The 18,747-nt window shown below is 50.2% G+C and overlaps 1 protein-coding gene across 1 annotated transcript in view; it reads right to left on the bottom strand.

Annotated features, from left to right (window-relative positions):
• Positions 1–18,747, bottom strand: part of bmp6 (bone morphogenetic protein 6) — a 146,046-nt gene that overhangs the window by 70,816 nt on the left and 56,483 nt on the right. The window contains exon 3 of the mRNA XM_038810218.1: positions 9,848–9,996. Within this exon, the coding sequence (XP_038666146.1) occupies positions 9,848–9,996 (149 nt within the window). The remainder of the gene's footprint in view (positions 1–9,847; positions 9,997–18,747) is intronic.

Here is an 18,747-nt window from a genome sequence, read left to right as displayed (position 1 = left end):
CTCCCAGTGTCTGCATGGGTCTCACCCCCACAACCCAAAGATGTGCAGGGTAGGCGGATTGGCCATGCTAAATTGCCCCTTAATTGCAAAACATTTTTTAAAAGCCTAAATGATGACCATGTAAAGATTGTTGTTAATAACCCCAACTGCGACTTCCGGTTGCGGCTATGACTAGCTAAGCCGCACATTTGGAAGCTCCTGCAACAAAGGTGTTTTTGGGCCAATTGGAGGGCCCCAACGGCGCTGAAAAAACGAATCCCGGTGGGGGAAGGTCCCCTGAGGAGAACTAGACCGATTTTATGGTCGGTACCCGGAGCGGAGCGGCAAGAAAAACGGCAGCAGCTCCCCAAAAAAAGCGGGGGAAGAAAATCAAAATGGCGGCCGGCGGTGCATCGGAGGAGTGGAAGAAATGGGCGGAGGAGCAGCAGGCCACTCTCCTCCGTTTTTTCACGGAGATGAAAGTGGAGCTCTTAGAGTCCATGAACGCGACGGCCACCAGGTTGGTGGGAGCCCAGGCGATCCAAGAGGCGTCGATTAAAGATCTGCAGCAGGAGATGACCGCGAGGGAGGAGGAGGCCACAGTCATCGGGGCAAAGGTGGAGGTGCACGAGGCACTCCACATGAAGTGGCAGAGCCGCTTCGAGGAGCTGGACACTCGGATGAGGAGGAAAAATTTGAGGATCCTGGGCCTGGAAGAAGGCCTGGAGGGGTCGGATCTCCCGGGATATGTGGCGGAGATGTTGAGCTCCCTGATGGGGGAAGGGGCCGGTCCGGCGCCCCTGGAATTGGAAGAGGCATACCGGGTCATGGCCAGGAGGCCTAGGGCAAACGAGCCCCCGAGGGCGGTGCTGGTGCGGTTCCAGCGGCTAAGTGATCGAGAGAAAGTCCTGAGGTGGGCAAAAAGGGAGAAAAGCAGCAAGTGGCAGAACTCGACGGTAAGGGTGTACCAGGACTGGAGTGCGGAGGTGGCAAAGCGGCGGGCCCGGTACAACCGGACAAAGGCGGTGCTACACGCGAAAAAGATCAAATTTGGAATGCTGCAACCGGCGCGCTTGTGGGTCACCTACAAGGACCAACATCATTATTTCGAGTCCCCAGAGGAGGCCTGGACCTTTGTACAAGAGGAAAAGTTGGACACGAACTAAAACCTGGGAGCACCGGCGGTCGTAGCCGCCGGGGGACTCTTGATTGAGCAAGTGGCCCTTTTCTTTTTCAGGCCAGGTCGGAACTGGGTAACAGTTTCGTGGATTGTTTGGGGTGTTTTTTCTCGAACGGTTGACTTTTCTGAATATTTTGAAGGTTTCGAGTTGTTGGGTGTGTCTGTATATTTGTACTGTTGAAATCTCTATTGTGGGTCGTTGGCTTCTTATGGGGTGTTTCTTCCCGTTTCCAATTTCCCTTAGTTATTTACCCCTCTTACCCCTTTTCTTTGGGTGCTTGGGGGGGGGGTTTTTTGTTCTTTTTTTTCTTTTCGGGTTATGGTTATCTGCGGTTATTTATACTGTTTGATGGAGGGTGATGGTTGGGCACACTGTTAGTTGATAGCTAGTTAATTATTTTGTTATTTAAGTATGTAGTTAAGTATTTATGTATTTAGTTGCCATTGGGTATTTATATCGTTAAGTTGGGGAGACGGGACGGGGGGGGAGCGGGTTGATTATGCGGGTCTTTCTCGGGGGTTTTAAGGGGATCTTTCACGGGCGCAGATGGGGTGAACCGGGAGGAGTCGGAATGTGGCAGGAGCAGCCGGGTCAGCGGAGACCAGCTGACTCTCGGGAGTACGATGTGGGGTACATCGCGGCTAGGAGGGGTCCTAGCCGGGGGGGGGGGGGGGGGGGGGGGGGGGGGGGGGGGAAGGGGGGGGGCTGGGGGGGGACACCGGGTTGCTGCTGGAAAGACCAGGGACGAGAAGGGGAGAGCCGGGGGGGTGGGGGGGGGGCCATCGCTATGGGAAGCGGGTCAGAAAAGAAGGGATGACCCGGGGCGAGCAAGGGACAAGACATGGCTAATCGACAGGGAGTAGGGACGGGTCGCTCTGCAACCCGATTGATCACGTGGAACGTAAGGGGGCTGAATGGGCCGGTCAAAAGATCAAGGGTCTTCTCACACCTGAAGGGACTGAAGGCTGATGTAGCAATGCTGCAGGAGACTCATTTGAGGGTAGCAGATCAGGTCCGCCTGAGAAGGGGGTGGGTGGGACAGGTGTTCCACTCAGGCTTGGATATCAAGAACCGGGGGGTGGCGATTTTGGTGGGAAAGAGGGTGTCGTTTGTGGCGGCAGAGGTGGTGGCAGACAAGGAGGGCAGGTACGTGATGGTGAGGGGTAGGCTGCAGGGAGAGAATGTGGTACTGGTAAATGTGTATGCCCCGAACTGGGACGACGCGGGTTTTATGAGGCGCCTGCTGGGCCTCATCCCGGGACTGGAGGCAGGGGGCCTGATCATGGGAGGGGACTTTAATACGGTGTTAGACCCTGGGCTGGATAGATCGAGTTCCAGGACGAATAGGAGGCCGGCAGCGGCAGAGGTGTTAAGGGGGTTCATGGAGCAGATGGGAGGGGTAGACCCATGGAGATTTGGTAGGCCTAGGGCGAGGGAGTATTCTTTTTTCTCCCACGTCCACAGAGTGTACTTTAGGATCGATTTTTTCGTATTGAACAGGGGGCTGATACCGAGAGTGCAGGACACGGAGTACTCGGCCATTGCGATATCGGACCATGCACCACATTGGGTGGACGTGGACATGGGGGAGGCGCGGGACCAACGCCCGTTGTGGCGCCTGGATGTAGGGCTGTTGGCGGAAGAAGAGGTGTGCAGAAGGGTGAGAATGGGCATTGAGAACTATCTGGGTACGAATGACACAGGTGAGGTGCAGGTGGGGACGGTCTGGGAGGCCTTGAAAGCAGTGATTAGAGGAGAGCTGATCTCCATAAGGGCACACAGAGAGAGGAAGGAGAGGCAGGAAAGGGAGAGGCTGGTGGGGGAGCTCCTAGAAGTAGATAGGAAATATGCGGCGGCACCAGAGGAAGGGCTATTAAGGGAGCGGCGTAGCTTGCAGGCCAGGTTCGACCTACTGACCACTAGGAAGGCGGAAATGTAGTGGAGAAGGGCGCAGGGTGCGGCGTATGAGTACGGGGAAAAGGCGAGCAGGATGCTGGCACACCAGCTTCGTAAGCGAGATGCAGCCAGAGAGATTGGGGGAGTGAGAGAGAGGGGTGGGGACGTCGTGCAGAAGGGGCAAGAGGTGAATAGGGTCTTTAGGGACTTCTATAGGGAATTGTATAGGTCTGAACCGCCGAAGAGGAGAGGGGGAATGAAGAACTTTCTCGATAAATTGGGGTTCCCAAAGGTACAGGAGGAGCTGGTGGAAGGGTTGGGGGCGCCGATAGAGCTGCAGGAGCTAATTAAAGGGATAGGTCAGATGCAGGCGGGGAAGGCGCCGGGGCCGGATGGGTTCCCGGTGGAGTTTTACAGGAAATTTGTGGACTTGGTGGGTCCAGTGCTGGTGCGAGCCTTTAATGAGGCGCGCGAGGGGGGGGTTCTGCCCCCAACAATGTCGCAGGCCCTGATCTCCTTGATTTTGAAGCGGGACAAGGACCCGGTCCAGTGCGGGTCCTACAGGCCCATCTCCCTCCTGAATGTTGACGCCAAGCTGTTAGCAAAGGTCCTGGCAACCAGGATAGAGGACTGTGTGCCAGGGGTAGTCCATGAAGACCAGACGGGGTTCGTGAAGGGACGCCAACTTAACACAAATGTCCGGAGATTGTTAAATGTGATTATGATGCCAGCAGTGGAAGGGGAGGCGGAGATAGTGGTAGCGCTAGACGCGGAGAAGGCATTTGACAGGGTGGAGTGGGAATACTTGTGGGAGACGTTGGAAAGGTTGGGTTTGGGGAGGGATTTATCAAGTGGGTAAAACTGCTCTATTCAGCTCCGATGGCAAGTGTGGTAACAAACGGGAGGAGGTCAGAATATTTTGGGCTCCATCGAGGTACTAGGCAGGGATGTCCCCTATCTCCCTTACTCTTTGCATTAGCGATTGAGCCGTTGGCGATGGCACTGGGGGGTTCAGGGGGGTGGAGAGGACTGACAAGGGGAGGGGAGGAACATCGGGTCTCGCTCTATGCGGATGATTTGTTGTGGTATGTGGCAGACCCGGAGGGGGGAATGCCGGAGGTAAGGGGATACTAGCGGAGTTCGGGGACTTTTCGGGATATAAATTAAATCTGGGGAAAAGTGAGGTCTTTGTAATACACCCGGGAGACCAAGGGGAGGGAATTGGGAGGCTCCCCTTCAAAAGAGCAGTTAAAAGTTTTAGGTATTTGGGGGTGCAGGTGGCAAAGAACTGGGGGACCCTCCACAAGTTGAACTTTTCCAGACTGGTGGAACAGATGGAGGAGGAGTTTAAGAGGTGGGACATGGTGCCGCTGTCGCTGGCAGGGAGGGTGCAGTCAGTTAAAATGCGGTCCTCCCGAGGTTCTTGTTTTTGTTCCAGTGTCTGCCCATCTTCCTCCCCAGGGCCTTTTTCAAGAAGGTAACGAGTAGTATCATGGGGTATGTGTGGGCACATGGCACCCCGAGAGTTAGAAGGGTCTTTTTGGAGCGGAGTAGGGATAGTGGAGGGCTGGCGTTACCCAACCTTTCAGGATATTACTGGGCGGCAAATACATCGATGGTACGAAAGTGGATGATGGAAGGGGAGGGGGCAGCCTGGAAGCGCATGGAGAGGGCGTCCTGCGGCAGCATAAGCTTAGGGGCACTGGTAACGGCACCATGGCCGCTCCCTCCCACGAGGTATACCACGAGCCCGGTGGTGGCGGCCACCCTCAAGATCTGGGGGCAGTGGAGGCGACACAGGGGGGAAGTGGGAGGTCTGATAGGGGCACCACTAAGAGGGAACCACAGATTTGCGCCGGGAAACACAGGAGGGGGATTCCAGAGCTGGCAGAGGGCGGGTATTAGACAACTGAGGGACTTGTTTATAGAGGGGAGGTTTGCGAGCCTGGGAGAGCTGGAGGAGAAATTTGGGCTCCCCCCGGGGAACACGTTCAGGTACCTCCAAGTGAAGGCATTTGCCAGACGACAGGTAGCGGGGTTCCCCGCGCTCCCCGACAGGGGGGTGAGTGATAGGGTGCTATCAGGGGTCTGGGTCGGGGAGGGGAAGATCTCGGACATCTATAAGATTATGCAGGAGGTGGAGGAGGTACCAGTAGAGGAGCTGAAAGATAAGTGGGAGTTAGAGCTGGGGGAACAGATAGAGGACGGGACATGGGCAGACGCCCTGGAGAGGGTCAACTCGTCGTCGTCATGTGCGAGACTAAGTCTCATTCAATTTAAGGTACTGCATAGAGCCCACATGACGGGGACAAGGATGAGTCGGTTTTTTCGGGGGTGAAGACAGGTGTATTAGATGTTCGGGAAGCCCTGCGAATCATGCACATATGTTTTGGGCATGTCCGGCACTGGAGGAGTTCTGGAAGGGGGTGGCAGGGACGGTGTCGAGAGTGGTGGGGTCCAGGGTCAAGCCAGGATGGGGACTTGCGATCTTCGGGGTTGGGGTGGAGCCGGGGGTACAGGAGGCGAGGGAGGCTGGAATATTAGCCTTTGCGTCCTTGGTGGCTCGGAGGAGGATCCTGATTCAGTGGAGGGACGAAAGGCCTCCGAGTGTTAACACCTGGTTAAACGACATGGCAAACTTCATCCAATTGGAAAGGATCAAATTCGCCCTGAGAGGGTCGGTGCAGGGGTTTTTCAGGCGATGGAACCCTTCCTAGACCTCTTGGATCAGAGATAGAAACTGAGGCCGTGACAGCAGCAACCCGGGAGGGGAGGGGAGGGGAGGGGGGGGGGGGGGGGGGAGGGGGACAAAGACGAAGGAAGTACGGTAGCGGTGGTGGCACGGGCAAGGCCTGCCCGAGGACGCTGCTAGAAATGATAAGTTGGTCTGACTGTCGGTTCGCCGGCTGGGGGGGGGGGGGGGACGCGCGAGTAGGGGGGGGGGGACGCGCGAGTAGGGGGGGGGGGGGGACCTTTTTCTTTTTCTTGTTAAGTAGGGGGGTTTGACTTTGTTTTGTTATAATTTAAATGTAAATGTAGGGGGGGTTAAAATGTTTGTATTTTGAAAAATTTCTTCAATAAAAATTATTTAAAAAAAAAAAAAATAACCCCAACTGCCCTTCAAGGAAGGAAATCTGCCCCCCTTATTTGATCCGGCCTACATGTGACTACAGACTCACAGTAATGTGGTTGCCCCTGAAATACCATCTGAAATGACCAAGGAAGTTACTCAGTTGAAGGGCAATTAGGGATGGACAATAGGACGATGCCCACATCCCATGATTTTAAAAAAAAAATCTTGCTATTGTGCACCAATCTTACTATTGTGCGAGATGTTGCTGCTGAACTTGCCGAAAAAGGTGTCATTGGAATCCAGAAGTAGATAATTTTACAAAGTGCTTGAAGCATTGCCGTGAAGTCACCAGGGAGGCAATTTTCAACTGCCGGCTGCCGCCACCCATTATTGCCTGCAAAATGGGCAATTGGCAAAGGAAAGGTCTGGAGGGCACTTCAGAAACCCTTTGGCAACAAGGTCCGGACCATTCGACTGTCGGAGTGTTTCTTTAAATGGGTGCTCGGCACTCTCAGGAGGTAGGATAGTTATGAAAGAGAGGGGGCAGCACGGTGGCACAGTGGTTAGCATTGTTGCCTACGGCGCTGAGGACCCGGGTTCGAATCCCGGCCCTGGGTCACTGTCTGTGTGGAGTTTGCACATTTTCCCCGTGTCTGCGTGGGTTTCGCCCCCACAACCCAAAGATGTGCAGGGTAGGTGGACTGGCCACGCTAAATTGCCCCTTAATTGGAAAAAATAATTGGGTACTCTAAATTTACTTTTTAAAAAAAGTTAAGAAAAGAGAGAGAGTTTCAAATGCCAGTGGTGTGAGATGGGCCACAATTCGTGTAGACAAATGGGCAGAACATGGGCTGCGTTTGCGAGACCCAGTTACACCAGCTTTCGAAATGGCCTGACCAGCCACCCTCAAAGGAGGAACCAGTTCGCTTTTCGTTCTTCTTAGAAAGGAGATTTTTGTCCCCGCCTGAGACCAAGAGGCCCAAAGTGCTGACTGATCCGCAAGATTTTCCAAACCCAGAGAGCTACTGAGCTCGGTGCCCGCAGCTCCCTACGGAATTCAAAATAGGCTTCACCCTGAAAGTGGCCCCATTTTGGGCACAGTTTGTAAAGCCCTCTTTGTATGAAGGCAAGTATTATTCATCTGTTTACAAGGTGCGGCTCCCAATCTTGGACGTGGGGGGGGGGAGGGGAGGTGGGGGTGGTCAGATGAATAAGGCAAGTGCCAACTGCTTCGGTCTGGCACTAATCCGGCGACCTGACCAACCAACCCCCCCCCCCCCCCCACCCCCATTCTGTGGGCACAAACCCTGGAGATGGCATTCACTCAAACCAGTCAGGATGGGAGGAGAAACACTGAACGACTGTTGTGCCAATCGATCCCCCCACCCCCTTACTTGAAAAGCGTTCCTGCCGTACATCTCTGAAAACTTTGGCTGAAAGTTTTCCAATCTGACCAGACGTTTGGCAGCCGCCTTGCGGACATGTGGTAAACATTCCTTCAACACGGAGACTAGCTTTGAAACCGAGTTGGAACCTGAATCCTGTGAAGAGGATTTCCGGAGAGGGTTTCACTTGGGACTTTTCCATAGTTCGACCACAAACCTTGGTTGTCCAAACCGGGGGGGGGGGGGGGGGGGGGCAAGCCAACAGAGCACCATGCCCAGTCCACAATCCCATGAGCCAGTCACTTACGGGTGGGGTGCAAATTTATTTCTCAGCCAGGCTTACAGGTACGACCGACGTTCTGTAAAGATTTATAACGATTAAGACTAGGCCAAAGGACGGATTACATGTGCCCGCCACTTGGAATCATAAAACGTAGAATTTATCATCAGACGGGCTTCAGGGAAACAAGTTTTATTTCTCCTTAAGATGACGTAATCGGGCAGCACGGTGGCCTAGTGGTTAGCACAACCGCCTCACGGCGCTGAGGTCCCAGGTTCGATCCCGGCTCTGGGTCACTGTCTGTGTGGAGTTTGCACATTCTCCCCGTGTCTGCGTGGGTTTCGCCCCCACAACCCAAAAAAAAAAAAATGTGCAGAGTAGGTGGATTGGCCATGCTAAATTGCCCCTTAATTGGAAAAAATAATTGGGTAATCTAAATTTAAAAAAAAAAAAAAAAAGATGACGTAATCGCAGGATCAGGTCTCCCATTCTGCTCGTTCCCGTTCCAGCAACCCTCATGAATCTATGGCTTCCAATAACAGGAAATGAAGAAAAGGAGTTGCTGGATCTTATTGAGTGACACACAGCTCAGAGTCCAATGTCAATTCTTGATCAGCGCCATGTTATTTGTCGGGGTGCAGATCATTTGAGGCCTCGGGGGCGGGGGGGGGGGTGGAGGATCACCTCCGTTACCTTATTAGTGTTTGCGCTGATTTAGTAATGAAAGATAATGGCCGACTCCTTTCCCATTTTAGTCCCTTCCCTATTCTGGGCTGGCTGATCCAGACCAGGTAGGAAGTAACTACCTCGAGCCCTTCGTTTTCCTTCTCTGGATCACTTAATTGATTCTGATTAAACTCGCAGGGTGCAAAGTTATAATCCACAGAAAGGAACTGGAGGATCCAGAAATGAACACTCCCTGCACCCGAGTCAGAAAAATGCTCAAGCTGGCTTCAGTATAAATAAAAACCTGTCAAAGCTCACAGCCAACTAAAATTAACAGACTCGCGCACGTTAGAAAAACAGACAGTGTACTGTCAAGAGAAAAGATTACGTCTGCAGCACTGTAAATATAGATGGGATGGAAAAAGAAAATCTGTGCGAACATATAAAGGAGCATTGGAAGACAAGTCGCTACTATTCATAAAGGGACGTGCACTCTGCCAATTTCCTGGATGTACGCAGAATTCGACACGTTTTACGGTTCACTAAATAATCCTGCCACAGCCAAAATCCTCCCGACAATAATCCAATGGGAAATCAATTCATTAGAAACATGCACTCCATAAATAGGAATTATTAGACTGGGGCACGGGTGAATAAAATTTAACTGAATTTAAATAAAATTTAACTAAATTTAACTTCGGGGAAAAAAACAAAACAGGAAACAGGTATTGGAAAAACTCGGCAGCTTTTGGAACCAAATACTTCTAGAGTACCGAAAAGGAGTCACGTTGGTCTCAAAAAAAACGTGAACGCTATTTCTCACTGCAAGAAGCTGCCCAGACCAGAGTTTATTCCAGCACATGGTCAGCTTCATTTTCACTTACAGATTCAGCTATGAACAGGGTATTACTAACAGGAAAGGGTAATCACTCATAATAACTTACACACCTTCACTGAATATTTCTTTCCGCAACTGTTAAATACTGGGCGGCACGGTACCACAGTGGTTGGCACGGCTGCTTCACAGCGCCAGGGGCCCGGGTTCCATTCCCGGCTTGGGTCACTGTCTGTGCAGAGCCTGCATGTTCTCCCCATGTCCACGTGGGCTTCCTCCAGGAGCTCCGGTTTCCTCCCACAAGTCCCGAAAGACGTGCTTGTTAGGGGAATTGGACATTCTGATCTCCCTCAGTGTACCCGAACAGGCGCCAGAGTATGGACACTAGGGGATTTTAACAGTAACTTAATTGCAGTGTTAATTTAAGCCTACTCGTAACACTAATAAAGATTATTATTACTGATAGGCCTAAACTGAAAAGCAATGCAGTTGTCGACACAAGGAAGGTCGCCCTCACTTTGCAAGCAACATAAAGGCTTATGGTCTACCCACCATCCAAGGTCTGCACATGCAGCTGGAGTCCAAGGTTGTGGTGTGGGCTCATCACCCATAGATTGCTTGTAGCAGTGATGTCAAAAACCTGCCAGCCTTCTTCCGAGGCCCAAACCACCCGGGTATCCAACAGGAACAAATCTGTGTCGCTGACGGAGGGGAGGAAAAAAAATAAGGTAGTGAGTGTTTGAGTCTCAGAACACTCCAGAGAAGCCCTGAAGGTTCTCACACTTAATTACAGTCAGATTTCTAAAACAAAACTCCAAATTCTTTTCAGATAGAAACGAAAAACCAGATTACCAAAAATAAATTGCATCATGACCTTCACTCACAATTACTGAACGGAAGATGCTGACAAAATGTCTTGCCTATGTCACAAAGTCAACTGAATGAATTTCAATAAAACCAATTTTCCCGTTTTAATACTGGGAAAACAATCAGTTCCCCACCCATGTAGAAACCAGAAAAGGACAGGTGCTTTGCCCTAAAAAGTACAGGAATTTTTCCCAAGCAGAATTTCCATTCACTCTTGTGCAATGACCTTGCCGTCCACAAACTAGTCGCCATCCAGTTGGAGACATGCTCAGAAAAACACAAGCCTTAGGTCTTGTACCCAATCCCTGAAATGGCAGCAGAGTGCTATGGCACCGAAGGGATCCAGAAACTGGAACGATTGATCAGAGTTTGAGCTCAAAACCCACTAAGCCAGTTGAGGGATAAAAGTTCAGTTCGTAAAGGATCGAGAAACTTCAACCGTGACTAAGTAACCACCAGATTTGGTGCAACAAAAAAAATTTGTTCCTAAGGGAAGGACATCTCGTTCCAGTCTGGTCAATACGTGACCGACACCCACATCCAGCCAATGAATAAAAGGGAATTTAGATTGGGGATCTGAGTGGGACCCGGAGGCCACCTGCTCGAATCACGGAGAAAATAAAGTACCTGCATTTCTGAATCGCAGGAAGATAGGAGTAGGTGTTAACTTTGGAAAGCACAAGGGCATGGTTAGCACTGCTGCCTCACGGCACTGAGGCCCCGGGGTCATGTCCGTGTGGAGGTTGCACACACTCCCAGTGTCTGCGTGGGACTCAGCCCCACAACCCAAAGATGTGCAGGGTAGGTGGATTGGCCACGTTAAATTGCCCCTTAATTGGAAAGAAAGAATTGGGTGCTTTAAATTTATATATTTTTAAAAAACTTTGGAAAGCAAGCAGAAGGCCTCGCAGCTGTTTGGCATTACTGCAACACCTGACTTTATCATCTGCTTTCAAAGACAGAGAAGGGAGGGAGGGTGGAATTTTGATCATTTAGGAGGCTGCAGTTGCTCTGAAGAATTACTGACTGCAGGAAGGAATCAAAGCAAACTGGGTGCAGCTGGATCAAGCAGTTGGCACAAAACCGTACCAGCTCCCTATCCTCGGGGCAAAGATTCACGGTGAGGGCATTGTAGGCACAAATATGGGATACACATGAAAATACCAGCGTTAATTATCCAGTTGTACAATACTCTGATTGGGCTCAGTCAAATCTCCATGGAGGCAGGGTGAAAATCTTTGTGAATATTAATACATTTCCCTGACCCTGAAAGTGAGTGACACGGGCTCAGTTGGTAACCCTTTTGCCTCAGAATCAGACGGTGGTGGGTTCAGGGCTCATCCCGGGAAGTGGCAATAAAGATTGAAGCTGGCATTCCAACGCGGTGCAGGGGGGAGTTTGGCACTGTTGGAGGTGCTGCTTTCCGGTTGAGAATTGTTAACTGAGGCCCACTCTCTTTTTTTCAAAAAAATTAATTTAGAGTACCCAATTATTTTTTTTCCAATTAAGGGGCAATTTAGCGTGGCCAATCCACCTAACCCGACATCTTTGAGTTGTGGGGGTGAAACCCACGCAAACACAGGGAGAATGTGCAAACTCCACACGGACAGTGACCCAGAGCCGGGATCGAACCTGGGACCTCGGCAGTGTGAGGCAGCAGGGCGAGCCCACTTCCGCCACCGTGCTGCCCTCCTGAGGCCCACTCGCAGGGAGAACTATTCCGAATAGACATCATAAACACAATTTATCTGGTCATTATCTTTAGGTGGGATCTTGCTGTGCGGAGATTAGAACATAGAACATAGAACAGTACAGCACAGAACAGGCCCTTCGGCCCTCAATGTTGTGCCGAGCCATGATCACCCTACTCAAACCCACGTATCTACCCTATACCCGTAACCCAACAACCCCCCCCATAACCTTACTTTACACTACGGGCAATTTAGCATGGCCAATCCACCTAACCCGCACATCTTTGGACTGTGGGAGGAAACCGGAGCACCCAGAGGAAACCCACGCACACAGGGGGAGGACGTGCAGACTCCACACAGACAGTGACCCAGCCGGGAATCGAACCTGGGACCCTGGAGCTGTGAAGCATTTATGCTAACCACCATGCTACCCTGCTGCCCTGCCTGCTTGCAGATTGGCAGCCATATTTCCTGCACTGCAACCACGATTACATTTCAAAAGTATTTCATTGGCTGTCAAACACTTTGGGACATCCTGCGGTCATGAAAGGTATTATGCAAATACAAGTCTTTCTTTTGTTTCAGATTCGGGATGTCAGAACGAGCTTCAAGAAAAACAATTTCCGGGTTTTAGCTCTGAGCAATGATTCTACGATGGAGTCCAACTTCAATGTGTGTGTGTGTGTGTGTGTGTGTGTGTGTGTGTGTGGTGCTGGTGGGGGGGGGGGCAATGTGGGAAAGTCACCATAGCTCCATCAGATTGCAATTAAATCAGATGTTACCTGCTTCTGACATATTTACTGCCATGATCTCTCAAAAACAAGGGGGCTGATTGGGGGACGTCGCTATGTAGACTTTCAGGTGATAACAGTTTCTAAAAAAAAAACCAAATGGCCAGAATTTTCTGACCCTTCCCCTGGCAGGATTTCCCGGTCACGCCGATGGCCACTGGCAGCAGAGGATGCGCGGAACGCGAAACCCCGCAGACATCAGCAGGACTGAAAGATCCCATTGGTGGCCAAGGGCAGACTGCCTCCGCCGCTGGGAAATACGCCTCAGGTGGGTCGGAAAATCCCCGCAGAATATGAGGGAGGCAGTGGCGCGAAAGTGTTTTCATTTGACTACTAATCGAGAGACCCAATGCTCTGAATACTCACCGTGACAGATGCTATTTGAATTCATAAAAGAGCTGGAATTAAAAGTCAGACGGTGACCACGAAACCATTTGACGATTGTCGTAAAAGCCCATCTGGTTCACCGATGTCTGCGAGAGACGGATATCTGCCGTCCTTACCCCGTCTGGCCTACATGTGACTAAAGAACCACAGCAATGTGGTCGACTCAGAAATCCTCTCTGAAATGGCCGAGCAAACCACTCAGTTCAAGGGCAAGTAGGGAGGGGCAATGAAGGCTGGCCCAGCCAGCATCTCATGAATGAATAAAGAAAACAAATTCTGTTCAAGTGAATAGGGTACTAGATTGGATACGGAAGGGCACACGGAGGCTGTGGGACAACAACAGGAAATGCCACACAGAATGCTAAGCTAGATTCCAGAACTTTCTCACTGGAGAGCCACGGACATCCAGAACAGATGACTGAAACGTGTAGTCAGTGTGGATTCAATGTAGCCCCACAAAAGGAGCAATGAACAAGCTGCAAAGAATCCAGGAACATCTCAAGCTAATATGGAAGCTGTTAAAAAATAGCTGTAATCAGTGCTGTCAATGTGGCACAGTGGTTAGCACTGCTGCGTCACATAGCCAGGGTTCAATTACGGCATCGGGTGACTGTATGGAGTTGGCACTTTCTCTCCGTGTCTGTGTGGGTTTCCTCCGGCTGCTCTGGTTTCCAACCCTCGCGCCACAAAGATGTGCAAGTTGGGTAAATTGGCCACGCTAAATTGCCCCTTAGTGTCTGAAAGGTTAGGTAGGGTTACAGGGATAGGGTGGAGGTGTGAGCTCAAGTCGGGTGCTATTTCCAAGGGCCAGGGCAGACTCGACGGGCTGAAAGGCCTCCTTCGGTACGGTAGGGATTCTATGATGAGATCCTGCTTGGTTACCTTTGGAGAATGGAAAGGAATTTGCCACTGTTGTTTTCTAATGGTTGAATTTTTAATTCCTATCTTCCCTAAAAGGTTGTGTTTAATCGCTCCACACTCAATCCGTAACCAAAGATTCAGTTGCCTGTCTCCTTCCTCCTCCAAAGCTCTGGAATAACCTCCTTACACCTTTTTTCCTCTAAGACACAACCCTCTCTTTGACCAAGCTTCTGGTTATCTGTCCCAACATCTCCTTATGTGACTTCATTCGTTTTCTTACATGTAAAAAAAAAAAAAATTGTTGTTGGTATGACAAAGATTGGAAAAATACAAACCATAAAGTAGACAAATAAGGCAAGAACGTCAAAAGTGGCAATGGTCTTAATATTGGCACCTTCCGGGCTTTAGTCATTCAGTAGCCTCAGGATTGGCATTGCAGAGCCTGGAAAATCCGGGTAGAATTGAGCAGCCGTTCTTCACGAAAAGGTGCAGTGTCCTCAACTGCACCACGGCGACAGAGGGCTCTTTTATTGAAGTCCCCCAAGGTGCGGTCATATACCACACACCTCACCACCCAATCGTAAACAGCCGAGGCTACACCAGAGATGATGCATCAGTTCCGAGCCAGACAGACCGTCTTTCATCAGGGAGACTGTGGAAGGAGGTGGAGGGGGAACAGCCTGTCCTCGTCCATGCCCCCGTTCTGTTCCATGAAGGTAATTGCTGCCCCACACTTCCACAGAACGGCATCTCCCCCCCCCCCCCCCCCCCCCCCCCAAATATCTTTCCAACTGTGGGAGTTGTGGCACCCCCTGGATTTGCTCCGGGAGATTAATGTTGTATTATGCAGCCTGATGTTTAGTAGGTTGTATATTTGAGTGAAATGTTTATAGCCATTCAGTGTTTGCTGGGTTTAGGAGTCCTGTTATTATTCTCATGTTTTTTTTGCACAGCAACCAGTTTATCAGGCCATTTCTGCTCTGGATCTTCAATGATACCCTGCTGAGGTGTTTCAGGTAGGGATGCCAGCAATCCAGAGTTATTCCTAGATATGCTGGCTTTGGGTCACATTCTTGTGACATGTGGGCATGGTTAAAGGTGAAAGCACAACAACGCTGTCTTCAACACAAAGCTGCAGCCTCCACTTTGTGCAACAGTTACTGATGACGGAGATGCCTTGGGTCAGTGGAGTGCAGCACTCTTAGGCTCTCATTTTGCACCCGTTCGCTTAGGGAAACCCCCGAGTAGTACCCGGAGTCTAAATCTGGACAACACCGTCCCTGATTATCCAGGTTTGGGAGAGGTTTACCTGTACGGTAATAATCTAACAAAGCTCTCTGCCACACTGACGTTGAGGCGCTGTGAACGGTTACAACATAGAAAAGAGGTCATTAGGCACCGTGCTAACTCTTTGCAGCTCACTTAGGTCCCTGCCTTTTCCTTCAATCCCTGCAAATTATTTTTCTTTTTAAAGCCACGATTGAATCTGCCACCGCCATTCTCCCAGGTAGCACCCTCCAGATCCCAACCATTTGCGGCACAAAAATATTTTCTTCAAGTCCCCCCCCCCCCCCCCCCCCCCCCCCTTGATCCTTCAGCCAACAAACAGTTTCTCCTCATTTACTCGTCGTTTTAAACGTCTCGATCAAATCTCCCCTTCATTATCTCCTCAGAGAAGTCAACCCCAATTTCATTAACATATTCCCCATCACTGAAGTTCCTCAGCCCCGGAATCATTCTCCCAAATCTTTTCTGCGCCCCTATTGAATGCCTCGACAAATTAAAGAAAAAATACCGTGGAGAGTTGGTACCAGGTGTGGCACGTTTTGGTAGAATCATAGAATCCTGCAGAGCAGGAAGAGGCCATTCGGCCCATCAATTCTGCATCGATCCTCTGAAGGAGCACCCCATCCACCTTACACCCGTAACCCCACCTAACCTTTGGTCATTAAGGGGCAATTCATCATGGCCACTCCACCTAACCTGCACATCTTTGGACTGTGTGTGGTGGTGGTGGTGGTGGGGGGGGGGAAATGAAGAGAACCGGAGGAAATCCACGTAGACGTGGGGAGAACGTGCAAACTCCCCCTTGGACAGTCACCCAAGGCCGGAATTGAACCCAGGTCCCTGGCATTGTGAAGCAGCAGTGCTAACCACTGTGTCACCTGCATTGATCTCCAAATAGCATTTGACAAAAAAATACCGACAATTTGCACTTGAAATGGTAAGACTCGAGAGTGGATAACAACTGGATTGGAAGCTTTGGTTATTCAGTGGAAGAGGTATGTTGAAGTACTGTATCCCTGGACTCTAGCATAGCACAGGAGGCTGCCATTCAGCCCCTCGCGCCTCTGCTGGGTCTAAGGAGCAGTTGTGCTTGATCGCAAATCCAGTTTCTTTTGTCATTAATCCTGTAAGTTCCTCATGCTCAAGTACATCCAACTCCCTTCAAAAATCATATATAGATCCTATGGCATTGACCCACACGCCAGAGGGAACAGTTTTTCTCCATCCACTCTATTCTCCAATAACAGACGTTTGCCATCCTTGGCAACATCCTGGTGAACCTCCTTTGGAGAGCTTTCCTCAAGTGTGGTGTCCAGGATTACCCACCACACTCCAGCTCAGCCACAATCATGGATTTAGAAAGTTCCAGCATGACCTCTTTTCTTTTATATTCTGCTCCCCGATTTGTCAATCCAAATAGCCCATGTGCTTATTTCAAACCAGCTCATCAACTTGCCTCGTCATTCTGAAGGATCTGCGCAGATGGACACCAAAGTCCATTGATAATTTCCAAAACAGTGCTATTTATGTATTCAGTCTTTGGGCATTAGTCTGACCAAAAACCTGCCCCAACTAATATCTATGTATGCACGGAGAACTTGCCCTGGAGAGTACTGGCTCCTGCACAGTGTTCTCTGGAATCTCCCGATGATCTATCCTTGGGGCCTTCCCATTTCTCATCCATATGCTGCCCCTTGGCAAGATCATCTGAAAGCACATCAGTATATACACTGACAACACACAGCTTTAGCTCACTATCACCTCTCAACTATTGAACTGCTCATCGCCAGGCATCCAGTTGGCAGATATTTCCTCCAATTCAATGCAGAGAAGACCAAAGCCAGGGGCCTGGGTCCTAAGCTTTAGAATTCCCTCCCACCTCTCCTCTCTCTTTTGCTTCCCTCCTTCCAATCTCACCTTAATACCAAGCTTGTGGTTACCGCACCCACTAATGTGGCTCAATGTGCTATTTTGCTCTATAATGCTCAGGTAAACCCCGTGAGATTATTATAGCCTTCAGTCTCCACCACAAACGACTTGGATTTATAGAGCGCCACTGACACAGCATAAAACAAACAGAGGCACTTTCCAGGATCATCAAACAAGGTTCGACACAGCCACGTAAGATACAAGCGGTTAGGTTTGAAGGAATGTCTTAAAAGGAGGTAGTGAGGTGGGCAGGGTCAGGGACTGAAATCAGGAGATTAAAGGCCCAAGCAGCTGAAGGCACGGCCACCAAAGATGGAGTAATGGTAATCATTGCCGTTGGCCTCCACTGTTGGCTTGGCTCGAGAATCTCCCAACAGCCCCACCGTCCGCCAATTGTGGCCTATTTGTGCATCGCGGTAACAGCGATGCATTCCACTGCAGCCTCCGGTGAGATCAGCAGGCTTGGAACAGAAGAGAAACTGAACCTGGAATCTTCCTGGTGTGTATACTTTAATAGAACAACGGCTTATAAACTTGCCCACTCTACCCACAGTGGTAGGTCATTTATCCCATCAAGAACATGGGGGAAGGGGGAGGGGAGGTTAAGTATTGGAATTAGTAAAAGATTAATTAGATTATGACAGCAACCCAGCATCAAGCTGGAATATCAGAGTGCTACGATTAACAAGCATTTTCAAATAATTAGCAAGAGCTCTGCCACTTCGACTCGGCAGATACAACATTTGCTGCTTGGGAAGTCAATGATAGCGCGCCATCAAAGAACTGCATGGAGGACAAACGGTTAAAATACATTTCTTTTGCACATTCTCCCTGCGATTGCGTGGGTTTCACCCCCATAACCCAACGGTGTGCAAGTTAGGTGGATTGGCCACGCTAAATTGCCCCTTAATCTGGCAAGGAGCTAGCATGCACATAACTGGCCAAATGGACTGCTTCTGCCCTGATTCACTGGAGATTCTTTGTAAAAAAAAAGCTTTTTGCGCAGACAGTGCAGTCTTTGACCTGTCTGTGCCCGGAAGCACTAACCGAATCAGAGGATACAAACACGTTTGCGTGATGACATGAAAGGCTGATCTGGTCTGCCATATTTCCCAAGGCCTGCAGACCGGCTTTCAAAACCTGTAATTAACCAGGTGTTTTGCAGACTGGTCAGGTGTACGTGATGCAACATCTCCACCCTTTCATTTGGTTTTCAGTGTAGGCTACTTTGAAGCCTCCCCATTCGCAGCAGTCTGTTCACTTCAAACCTTTGGATTCCCCAGCCCTTTTGCACCCACGCTAAAGATTTTTTTTTTTTTACATTTAGGACCCAATTCTTTCTTCTTTCCCCAATTAAGGAGCAAAAGGGACAGCAATGTGGTTAGCACTGCTGCCTGCGGCACTGAATCCAAAGATGTGCGCGACAGGTAGATTGCCACGCTAAATTGCCCCTTAATTTGGAAAAATATAATTGGGTACGCTAAATTTATTTATTGTTTTAAATTAAGGGGCAAATTAGTGTGGCCAATCCACCTACCCCTGGGTTGTGGGGGCGAGACCCACGCAGACATGGGGAGAATGTGCAAACTCCACACGGACAGTGACCCGGGGCCGGGATCGAACCCGGATCCTCAGCTCC

This window comes from Scyliorhinus canicula, chromosome 10, assembly GCF_902713615.1.
Source record: "Scyliorhinus canicula chromosome 10, sScyCan1.1, whole genome shotgun sequence".
In the NCBI taxonomy this organism is placed as follows: Eukaryota; Metazoa; Chordata; class Chondrichthyes; order Carcharhiniformes; family Scyliorhinidae; genus Scyliorhinus; species Scyliorhinus canicula.
This window is presented reverse-complemented; position numbering and strand designations above follow the sequence as displayed.